Source organism: Astyanax mexicanus, chromosome 24 (genome assembly GCF_023375975.1).
Source record: "Astyanax mexicanus isolate ESR-SI-001 chromosome 24, AstMex3_surface, whole genome shotgun sequence".
In the NCBI taxonomy this organism is placed as follows: Eukaryota; Metazoa; Chordata; class Actinopteri; order Characiformes; family Acestrorhamphidae; genus Astyanax; species Astyanax mexicanus.
Window position 1 is genome coordinate 20,741,693 of NC_064431.1, and position 12,073 is coordinate 20,753,765.

Below are 12,073 nucleotides of genomic sequence, written 5' to 3' on the forward strand. Positions count from 1 at the left end.
TGTGATTAGAAACCAGGCTTATTCCACCAAATATAGATTTTTGAAATATAGATTTTTTATTTTCTGCAAATACATGCTCTTAATGACAATATTTTTATTTGGAATTTGGGAGGAAGTTTGTCTGTAGTGTATAGTATAAAACAACAATGTTAATTTTACTCAAACATAAACCTATAAATAGCAAAATCAGAGAAACTAATTCATAAAATCTGAAGTGGTGTCTTACATTTTTTCCAGAGCTGTATGTAATGAGTTATGAATTTTGAGTTATGAATGGAAAATGTGTTAGCACTTTAGTTTGGGGCCTTAAAATCATTCATAGGACTTTTTTTAAAGGTTGCGAGAAATAGCAAAAGCTTTTTTTATAAATATCCAAATACATTGTTAATAGATACATTATTCAACATTTATAAACATGTTATAAAGCCTTCAAATATCTAAATATCTAAAAAGTGTATGTTTGACACGTATATATATATATAAACGATTAACATACCTATTAACTTATTATACGAATTCTGAATTTAATCTCTGATGGATGCTTTGTGATTTTTGTAAAGCTGTGTTAAAACTAACCACGTAGCGCGGAGGACGTACATCAGCCTGGCTTTCTCGTGCTGTGAAGTTCTTGCATAGACTACAAATAGCGAGCAAGTGGCATATTTACACTGCTACACTGCACAAACCACAATGAGGGAGATTACAGTCATATCAGTGTAAATTCTGTGGTGCAAAGACACGAAATGATGAAATTAAAGAAGCATCTCTCTCTCTCTCTATCTATCTATCTATCTATCTATCTATCTATCTATCTATCTATCTATCTATCTATCTATCTATCTATCTATAGTGAGGACAGTCTTAAGGGCGTCTCATGAGAAATATGCCGTATGTGTCCTAATATGGTCAAAACTTTTAAAAACGCAAAACTGAGACCTTGAAAAGGTGAAAAGGTCACTGTTTAGAAAAGAAAAGTGTGTATGTGTGCAGAACTGAGGCTGTGGCTGACATGTGTTTGACATTGGAAATGGTTTGGAGCGAAAGGAACTGGCAGTTTCTGTCTAATTAAAGGCTTCGGCTCACGTGACCACACACACACACACACACAGGTGCAATAACACCGGCTCGGTTGCCCCGCGGACCAAATAAAGGCCTACTTGTGTGGGGTAAGGCCCTCACTCTCGCTCGGTGGGAGGCGACAACGGAGCGAGGAAAAAGAAAAAGAATCAAAGGGGGAAAAGCTCAAGTTCAATTGAGTTCAATTACATTCATTAGGATTCCACTTCCTTATTTCGATTGACAAGAGTAGGAAAATATGGGAAAATTTCCTCACTTTATTTCCCTACTCTCAATATTACTCTCACTCTCTTGAAAAAAGAAAAAAAAAGAAGGAGGAGAAGAAGGAGGAGAAGAAGAAGCCGCCAGACTCGGGGCATCTGGTAACTTTTAAACTTTTGGCCGTCTGTGCGGGGCTAATAGGCATCAATCATTCGGCCGTGGCTGTGTGCTATCAAAGCTCATATGTTTGTCGTCTCGGTGACTCATATATTTGCAGCGCTTTTGTTCAATAATATTAAGATAAATCAAACGAGAGAGGCAAACACGCCACTGCTTGGTAGGGAGGCCTAGGTTCTGCAATGTATATTTATGTTTTAGCGGTTCTATGGATTCTATGTTTCTATGGTTCTATGATTAGGACACTTTTGGAATATACAGTAATAGTAAGGCTATCAAACTGTTATGCATTATATTCCATATGCAATACCTTGCAATGTTCATCATAAGCTTGAATAATAACTAACTCATTAAACTCATTAAAATAATGAGTTTCTTTGATTTTACCAAATTAAAAACCTTTAGAATACAATCAAGACAATTAAATGCTTAATGTTTTGCACCAGAAGTGCAGGCATAAAGTTATCATCCAAAAGCAGTGTGTAAGACTGGTGGAGGAGAACATGCCAAGACGCATGAATTAAAAACTGTGATTAAAAACCAGGGTTATTCCACTCTGAAATATTGATTTCTGAACTCTTCAAACTTTATGAACATGAACTTGTTTTCTTTGCATTATTTGAGGACTGAAAGCTCTGCTTTTTTTTTTTTGTATATGTACATACAGCTCTGGAAAAATAAATTAAGAGACCACTTAAGTTTCTGAACCAGTTTCTCTGATTTTGCTATTTATAGGTATATGTTTTAAAAAAATGAACATTGTGGTTTTATTTTATTAACTACAGACAACATTTCTCCTGAATTCCAAATAAAAATATTGTCATTTAGAAAATGTATTTGCAGAAAATGAGAAATGGCTGAAAAAAAAACCACAGAGCTTTCAGATCTCGAATAATGCAAAGAAAACAAGTTCATTATTCATAAAGTTTTAAAAGTTCAGAAATCAATATTTCAGGGTGGAATAACTTTGGTTTTTAATCACAGTTTTCATGCATCTTGACATGTTCTCCTCCACCAGTCTTACACACTGCTTTTGGGTAACTTTATGCCTTTACTCCTGGTGCAAACATTCAAGCAGTTCAGATTGGTTTGATGGCTTGTGATTATCCGTCTTCCTTTTGATTATATTCCAGAGGTGTTCAATTTGGTAAAAAAAAAAAAGAAACTCATAATTTTAAGTGGTCTCTTATTTTTTACAGAGCTGTATCTTATAAAGCATTGTAAAACTTCTCTTTATGAAGTCGCATACTTCTACAATATTTTATAGCATGATTCATATGTGGTTATATGCATGTACAAATGCATGCATAATGCATTATTATTGTTAATAATACAGGATTTCTAAGCAGTGTTACCAAAATAAATCCTCCAACAAAAAAAAAAAACCCAGTGCACCGTAATAGAGCAGGGCAGGCTCGGCCCGCCAGTAGTCAGGGGGATGGTGCGAACAAAACGCGAGAGCGTCGCAGCCAAGAAGGTCCGGGAAGCAGCGAGGAAATTCCAGCTGACACATGCACTGGATGGGGGAACACTGACGCACAGGCCAGGGCAAAAAACAGAGCGACGCGGCATTCTTAATGCTGACGTGTCACCGAAAGCAATGTGCCACTGAAAGAATTACTACAACGGGGTGAAAGCTAGGAGTTACCGTTAGGGCTTCGGGAATCAAAGTGCAGATCTGGGTTCAGTTACTGTTACGATTACTGTAATTACACTGAGTGTCATTGAGTTTCTACAGTATCTACAGTGGCATTTTAGGCAGCGACTGAACGGTAAGTTCTTGAAAGTGCTGTTTTAAAAGCGTAAGATTGTTTACTGTGATGGCTAAAACACATCTCCACAATTCTTCTCCTTACATTTGTGTTCCAATGAAATGATCAAATCAAACTGGAACATTGTGAAACCTGAGGTCTCAGGATGTGCTGAATCATTTCCTAAAGAACTGCAACCGAACCGTGACCGTAACTGTGAATATTAATGCTGTTTGGTTTTGCATTTTTACGAAGATTTTTATGCTTTTACACCTGAAAAACTCTGTTAGGGGTTTTCAGTAAACCAGCCCGCGTTTCCACCAGTTTTAGTGGAACCATCAAAACGTCACCTCATACGTCATCAACAGAGGGCGCTGCAAAGCGATGGTAAACTTCTGTTCTGTTCTGGTCACTGATTGTGCTGAAGAACCTAGTATTCTTCGGTTCCCACTGTGAACAAACAAACGTTCCTGGTTCCAGAACCTACTTTTTTTTTTGGTGGAAACACCAACTGAACACGAACTGGTTTAAAATTTGGTTCACGGACCAGGACGTTGCCAGTTCTGCATCGAAGGAAACACACTATTTCTGGACTGCAACTTGTGGGTCTTTTGTTTGATTGTTTGGTGAACGTTGGTCAAGGTGTTGAGTCTTTTCTTGCCTTGATGTTCCAATAAAATCAACCAATCAATCCATTTTTCCACCCAAACAAACTACTGCGTAGACAATGGCAGCTGCATACAATAGCTCCCTTGTTAAACAATTTCTCGTAAAATGCTCTCATTTACGGAAGCATAAACTCTAGATAGAACTCTCTTAGAAATCTCTAAAGTATCTCTAATCTCTAAAGTCGCAATTTAGAGATTTTTGTTAATAGTTACTGACCCTACATGATTCTCAGTTGCTTCTTTAGATGTGAGAGAGTCTCTGGCTAATGCTAGCCTTTCAAAAGAACAATGTCTTCAAGTGTACGCTTGGCATAAGACGCGTAGGCGTCTATTTGGATTTAGAAGATCTAAATCTGGCTCCCTGCCCAAGCTCAAAGTTTGATTTGGGCTCGGATAATCAAATCAAATAGACTTAAAGCCATTTCTCCTGCTTGAGGGACGTTAGTTATTCGGCTTATTCCGAAATGACTAATCGCTATTGTACGATATTGCAGAGGACAAAGTTTGCCCTGTCAGAAGTACAGACGTCTATTGTTGCTATCAGCTTCTTTGGAAATGGGTGAATGCTTACTCGCTGGCTGTAGGATATTTACTTAATGTGCACCTCTGATAAGGTGGAAGAAAAGTCAGAGATAATGCTTAACCAGAGGAGGGGCTGAGGAAACAGACAGTGTACACTTCAAGCCCTGCGATAATGAACTTGCGCAACGAGCTCCGCTGACATGCTATATGGATTACAATGTGTAATGTAAACTGCACAGTTTGCTTCTCATATAACCACTGGGGTGTTTATACATTACACAAGCCAAGACATCGAGACATTGCACAAGAGACGCAACTAACGGAACAACAACAGCCTTCCTGATTGTTAAAGAAAAGGAGAAAAAAAAAGAAAGCCAGTGTCGCACACATGCACACATGGACTTGCACACATACGTGTCCACACACATACACACACAAACACACACATATACACAAACACACACACACACACACACCTGCTGCTGCTGAAGGTGCAGTAAATCCACAGGGCTGATCTCGCCATTGGTGTCGCCATTGGACCCGCCTTCTCTTCCTCCGCCCTCCGACTGGCTGCTCAGACTGCTGACTCCATTTTGATTGGAGGACGCCGTTCGAATGGTCTCAGTTGCTGATTCTACCATCATCACGTGGCACCTGTGGGTGAACAGGGACAGTCAGTAGGAGTACGAGTAGTAGGAGGAGGAGGGGTAAGCGAGGTAGTGCGAGGGAGGTAGTGGTGGGGGGTGCTAGTGGTGGTGGTGGAAGTGGAGGGTGAGGTGGAGGTGGTGGTGGTTGAAGGGGGGGAGGAGGCTTGTTTAAGCAAACAAAGCCTAAATGACCATGAACGATTGCAATTGCTGAAGTCGTAGCTCTGGGCATGTTCAAGTCTCTGCAAGCAAACAAGTTTCGCAACAAGCGCTAAAATGCTAAAACACACAATTCCAACCAGGAACACACACCGCACTCGCTGCATGCCTGCCACGGCCCTTTGACAATGGAGGCCTTTAGCAAGCCTCCAGAAAGCCTTCAGGAAGCCTTCAGGAACCATTCAGTTTGCGACCTGCGCAGTTCTGGAGACTCCGGGCAATTCAGTGCTATTCCGAACCAACAGCGACAACAACGGCATGTCACATCTGTCAACCTTGAAAACACTTGGTAAACATGTTGACTGCCACTCGCTTTCAATTGGAGAGGGCAGGGGAGCCACCTGAGCCTCTTAATGACCTGGGTGATTGAAAAATTGAGGAAGACTTCAAAAGCTGTTGGGATGAAGGTCTTGACGGAGGTCTTCTTGGAGAATGCTCCAGAAGCAGGAGAAGCGCCGCACTGATCAGAGGCCTCGCGGCGGGGGCGGAATAACACTTGTGTTGATGCAAAAAAAAGGTTGCCGCTGTCAATTGCGGTCGCAATCGCGTCTATTTCTGAATTTCTGAGTGGCGTCTCTCACTGTTTCTCATCGAGGTACATAGTTTCCAGTCTGTATCTGAGACATTTCCAAAAGAATTCTGATGCATTGATACGCCGATACATCTCATGCAACAAACGCCAAAGGTCCCGAACCTTTTAATTAGAAATCAATTGAGCAACATGCGGAAGAAGGAAAAAAAAAGAAGGAAAAACCCACAGAAAACAACCACCACTTCCACGCACCTGCTTGTTGGTTGTTGTTTTTTCTTTTTTCTTCGTCTCAGATCGGAAAGAAAGGAAGAAGAAGGGAAAAAAACGTCTTGTTCAATAACGCAGGAATGCTGCGGAGTGGCGGAGGTTAAAGAAGAGGGGGAAGAAGAAGAAGCGTGGGAGAGAAAAACGACGAGAACAAACTGCCGGGGTGCGGGATCCATTACAAAAAAGCCTTCAAATGTGTGAACGAGGCCCTGTGTATCTATCTCTTCTCATAACAAGCTCAAGCTCGTCTGGCTGCCTCTTCCAGTTTTAAAAATAAAAGTTTTGTTTTGTTTTCTTTTGTTTATGTCTTTGTGCCTCGGCAAAAAACCTGGCCTAGCGGAACACGGAATGCCACGGAGGCATATTCTGCCGGTGATTAGCTTCTGGGAACGAGGGCGAACGAGGGTTTGATTAGTGGAAATAGACAGAGAGAGAGAAAGAGTCACAGGGACCAAAAAAAAAAAGAAAAACAAGAAGGCAGGTGAAGGAATGACACGTCTATTGGCAGAACGCCAGAAGTGAATCGCAGATCCTCATTTCGGAAAAATAAAGCAAATGGAGGGAATAGTGCAGGCCGGAGCAGGCACTGTATTGTTTGTTGTGGGAGCCGAGTTACTGGTACGTACAAGTGCAACCCAGCACTTGTGGCCAGCCACAACAACAGATGTGAGGCTCAAAGATAGACGTAGACACAGACGTAGACAGAGACATTCTCTTCTCTTGGCTTTGCTTCTCTGCCAGGAATCATTTACCATTCTCATACATCGCTGTCTAAGGGCTCAATTATGCTAAACTATATGTTAAATATGGAAATATGGACATACAGTAGATACCAGTATAGTCTTCATCCGTATTTCTGAACATTCTCTAAAAGTTTACAGATACCTACAGGATAGAGCAGTACAACACTGGAAATCATAGGGGCAGTACAGGCAATCTTAAAGACTTATCGACATTAAACAGCTCCGAAAAAAATTAAGAGACCACTTAAAAATGATGACTTTCTTTGATTTTACCAAATTGAAAATCTCTGGAATATAAACAAGAGTTATCCAAAAGCAGTGTGTAAGATTGGTGGAGGAGAACATACCAAGATGCATGAAAATGTTTATTATTCTTGTTATTAGTTATTAAAAAACAGGGTTATTCCACCAAAAATTGATTTTCCCACTCTCAAAACTTTATGAATATGACCTTGTTTTCTTTGCATTATTTGAGGTCTGAAACTCCTAAGATTTTCCTTAAGGTTTTTACAGATGTTCACAGCCCTTTACATTGCAATCTTATCAGATATATTAAATATCAGATATAATTATGTTTTAAAGATCAGATTATGTGAGAAAAACAGATTTTTTGAATGTGAACGTAACCTAAGAAGTGTTCTAAGTGTGTCAAAACTCAATCTAAACTTTCGAGACAAAACAACAAAAACGACAAAAAAAAGAGCCACAACGGATTGCAAATACAGTGCATGCTCTGTAGGACATGTCATTCAAACAAACACACCTGGTGAAAGTTTGGCTGCTCCAACAGGAGCTAAATGAAGCGTTCATGCTTAGATGCCAAAGGAGTGCCGGCATATCCAGCAGGCATGAGGGACTTCAAACCAACATGAGGGTGGATTGACTGGGGATAAGCAAGCTCAAGACATCAGTGCTTAGCGTCCATCGCCGCCTGCATGGAAACACTTACGGAGCGTGTCGTTATCTCCAAGACATCGCTTCAGATCTAATCAAGTTTGAAGCTTTAGATTTGCAGTGGAGCACCTGCTCCATCATTGTTTCTTCTGAATAAAAGGGTATTAAAAAGAGTTTGTGTAACTGTACCTTAAACTTAAAGTAAAGAGTTAAAGTAATGTACCCATCTAAAAGTATTGGGTGGTTCATTGCCATCATTCCAGAGAACACAATTCTTTTTAACTGCTCCTCAGATAAATGCTTGGGAAATTTATACCCCTCTAACTAACCCATACCTTGTGTTAGGCAAGGTGCCAATAGAACTAGTTTTCTGCTTCTCCAGAGATCTTTATTCTCTAGTTGGCAATACTTCGCTTTTGAGAATTTTGAGGTTTCACAAGTGTGAGCTTTGGGATAATTTACTTGTTACCTCCATAAGAACATGCAAACCAACATACAAACAAAGCACAATATGCTTTGGTATAAATTGTTCAGTCTTTTCACTTTCACATTGGTTGCATCCTAACTTATCAACCATGTTCAAGCTTCCAAATAAAAGCTTTGATTGTTTTCTTTTTTATTGTCCCTAATTTTCAAGGTGCCACAAAGCAGGGCGGCCCCCAGAATCTTTTCCTGGCAGGTACAGAGGGCCAATACCCTTGAATCAGCCGGCGTGACAGGGCCACATAGAAGCAGCAGGAGGTGTAAGCATGAGCGAAGCCTTGTCATATCCAGTAATGGGCATATATTGCGGCTATAATGGGAGGTCGTGAAAAGAAGCAAGCTGATAAATCAGCTTGCGGGAACCGCTGATTATGGCCGGGAGACAGTAGTTTGCAGAGTCTTGTAATCGTTTTTGGCAGGCCGGGCTGGCCCGACGGTGGTGTCGAGGCTTGCTGCGTCTCGTTCGAGAACCCCCCTCCAGCTGAACTTTGACCTTGGAGAATATAGGAAGATGCATTCTTTCTCGCAGGGGTGTTAGCGAAAAAAAAAGAAGGGAGGGAGGGGCATTCTTCTTCTTCAGATCTAAGAGATAAAGAATGCATTTGAGGGGTGAGTAAGGGGGAGCCGAGCAAATAAAAACGTGCGTTCGCCTTTTAATTGGACGGAAGAGAAATGGGACTGAACTTGCCTTCGCTTCAGGGACTAAAAATTCAGCTTGCTATAGATTAAAAAAAGGGAAGATGGTTAACGAAAACACGTTAAAGTCACAAAACTAGTGTCTTCCCATCTTGGTAATGTGTTACGCTTTTTTGCCCATGCTCTCTGAGCTTTTTAATTTCTCTCTCTTATTCTTTTTTTTTCCTTTTCATAAAACTTCTGATATCAGCACATTTTCTTTGGCACTTCGGCGAAAGGGTGGAGGGGGACTGTGATTCATTCTCTATCCTGTTTCTGCAAGTACAGAAGGCTACAACAAGCAAACCCTGGAAGCTCTCGCCTTCTAACTAACCGCCTGCTGCCTGTTAAGGGCTGTTTATATTGCTGAGAGATACCAAGAGTTGCTAAGGTGAGGCGGCACCCAGGGAATAAATAATAAAAAAAAAGACCTGCCTGACTTTTGGTCGCTCTCCAAAAGCGCACAACTGCAGGGCGAAAAAGTGAAAGCTTTACCAGTTTGGATGGTTTGGAGGTTGTTTCTTGTGCTTTGTAATTTAGGGAAGTCAAATACGCAAACAAGCTCAGGAAATGGCGAAACAAACCACAACTTTACCATACCATTCATGACTAAATCCTGTGCTTCCCCGAACGAGACAGTTTCTTTCGGAGGCTGAGGCTTGCAGACACCCAGGCATTTATATCTAATCCCCCACTCTTTCTCACTTTTTTGCTCTCTTCTCTTTGTACTACCCATCTCATTGGAATTTTGCACTTACAGGCAACCTTATTCTCTCTTTTACGGCACTTTTTTCTGTTTTTTTCACTAATCGACTCAAAATGTTGTGCCTCCAAACACTATGGAAACATGTCCACAGATGTTTCAGACGTTGATGTTGATGTACTGCGTGTATAACTGATTTAATGAGACAAATGAGACAAATAGATCTATGAGAGAAGTACTAATAATCTGTGTAATACTACTGACTTTACAAGTGTCAATCTGTGATGCTTTCATCTTAGATTTTGATCTTGCAGGTTGGTGAGGCTCTCCTAAATTCGTATTTGAAATTTTGAAAATGTCGACACCCAAATGGAACGTAGCTTGAATTTAAAGATCAAGAAACATTGAATTTGTTGCGCCAAAACCTTCGTTTAACCATCTTTGACCATTTGCCACTGTTCCCAGAAGAGACAACAACAAAAAAAAGGACTGAGGGAGGAAAAGCTCATCTGCTTCTCACCTTTATCTCTCCCAGCTACCAGAGAGCTGATGGGTATCTCCGGAGCGACTGCCTTTTTAAGGAGGGTGTGAAATGATGGCCCACCTGTTGGAGCTTTTCCCTCAGGGAGGCCTCCCGCCCTTTGCCCTACCTGGCTCAGGCGCCCACCATTCGGCTCTGGGCTTCTGTTCCAGTGCCAGCAGCCAGCCCCTGCCCAGAGCACAGGAACTGGAACTGCTGCTGCTGCCGCCCGAGGCGAACTTAGGGCCAGGGCCAGGGCCTGGGAGTGAGATTAATGGCAGTTTTCCACTACCTGGTATCTAATGTGCACTACTCAACTGAAGTTGACGGTACTTTTTTCTGCTTTTTTTCTTGCTTGTTTCTTTGACTTTGACTGGCAATTTTTGGTACCTTTTCAGATAGCATGAAGAGTCAGGTTGAGTTTGGTGGTTTATATTTAGTGTTGGCACAAATAGCGTGGGCAGATTGCCTTGTTATACTCGGTGACCAGAGAGTAGGCACAAGCAGCACAGGCCAATATTATATATTACTATATTAACTGCCTAGTTGGCGCAAGTAGTGCAGGCTGATTGCTGTATTACACTTTGTAACCAGTGTTTTGGCATTTGTCCATTTGGGCCAGGTGTGCACCTAGGTGTGGTATTCAGTCCGTAAATGGCCTAGATCATTTTTGCCATGTAGGTGGTCCCTAAGTCTGGGTACTTTTTTAGTAACTGTTATCTACTGTGCACTACTTGTCTTAAGTTGACTCTACTCTGCTTTTTTTCTTGCTTGTTTCTTTGGCTTTAGGCAATTTTGATTAGCACAAAGAATCAGGCTGAGTTTGGTGGTTTATATTTGATGTTGGCTCAAACAGTGTGGCCAGATTATCTTGCTATACTCAGAAACCAGAGAGTTGGCACAAGTGGCATAGATCTATTCCTATATTAACTGCCTAGTTGGCTCAAGTAGTGTAGGCTAATTGCTGTATTACACTTGGCAACCGGGAGTTTGGCATAAACTAAGCATTTGGGCCAGAAATTAGCCTAGGTGTAGTATTCAGTCAATAAATGGCCTAGGTAATTTTTGCCATGTAAGTGGTTCCTGGATCTGGGTACTGTACTTTTTTAGTACCTGATTTCAAATGAGTAAATTAAAGACAAGAATATAATATTTAAACTATGTGAAACTTTGATAGAGTATAATCGCTCTACGTGACGCAATGTGGCCATTACTAGGATTGGATGCAAGTAAAAATAAAGTACATATAAAACTAAACAAACAGACTGTGCCCAAATAAAAGTCACCAATACAAACCAAACTGTTACACAAACTGAAATTTCACTTATCTGAAAAAGCGAACCTATCTGTGATCAAATCCACATTTTGAGTTTTGTAATCCGTATGATCTGTTACATTGCTACAAATGATTTATTGTCGCTATTAACCAACATGATCAGAATCAATAAAATACGCTCGAATGATGACAAGCACTCGGGCTCCTGCAGAGTCAGAGATGAAGTAAATTCACAGAATCTCTTTCTGAACCTCTATGGATGACTAACGGCTCTGCAAGACTCCCGTGGGCTGAAGGCTGAGACTGGCGGATTGCACGAAGCAAGCTCTGACTTTAGATCCAGTTCTGCTCCAACACACTGCTCCAAGTCCCAGTAAAGCCAGCTCTACTACTTCTGCACTTCCAGCCTGGATCACCCTATACACTAGAGAGAAAGCATGCAGTGACTACTGCATACAGACCGAGCTTAGCGAAACTTCAGAACTCCAAAATAAATGAAAGCATTGAAGTTACTATAGCTATAGCTTCTGCAGTTTCTTTATCCTTTGGTACATATAGTCAGAGCACTCACAGTCTAGTCAGAATGTCATGAGGGAAAGAAGACGAAGGAGAAAATGGAGAAGAGGTAGTACAAAAAAAGAGCAAAAAAAATAACAATGTTAGAAGTAAAGGAAAGAATAGCATACCATAACTCACATCGCAATGTTGACAGACTGGT

At 41.0% G+C, this 12,073-nt stretch overlaps 1 protein-coding gene across 2 annotated transcripts in view; it reads right to left on the bottom strand.

Moving 5' to 3' along the window:
- foxp4 (forkhead box P4) overlaps window positions 1-12,073 on the bottom strand; it is a 226,470-nt gene that overhangs the window by 143,829 nt on the left and 70,568 nt on the right. For both annotated transcript variants that reach the window (XM_022682717.2, XM_049472009.1), the window contains exon 2: window positions 4,873-5,050. In XM_022682717.2, the coding sequence (XP_022538438.2) occupies window positions 4,873-5,040 (168 nt within the window). In that variant the 5' untranslated portion in view covers window positions 5,041-5,050. The remainder of the gene's footprint in view (window positions 1-4,872; window positions 5,051-12,073) is intronic.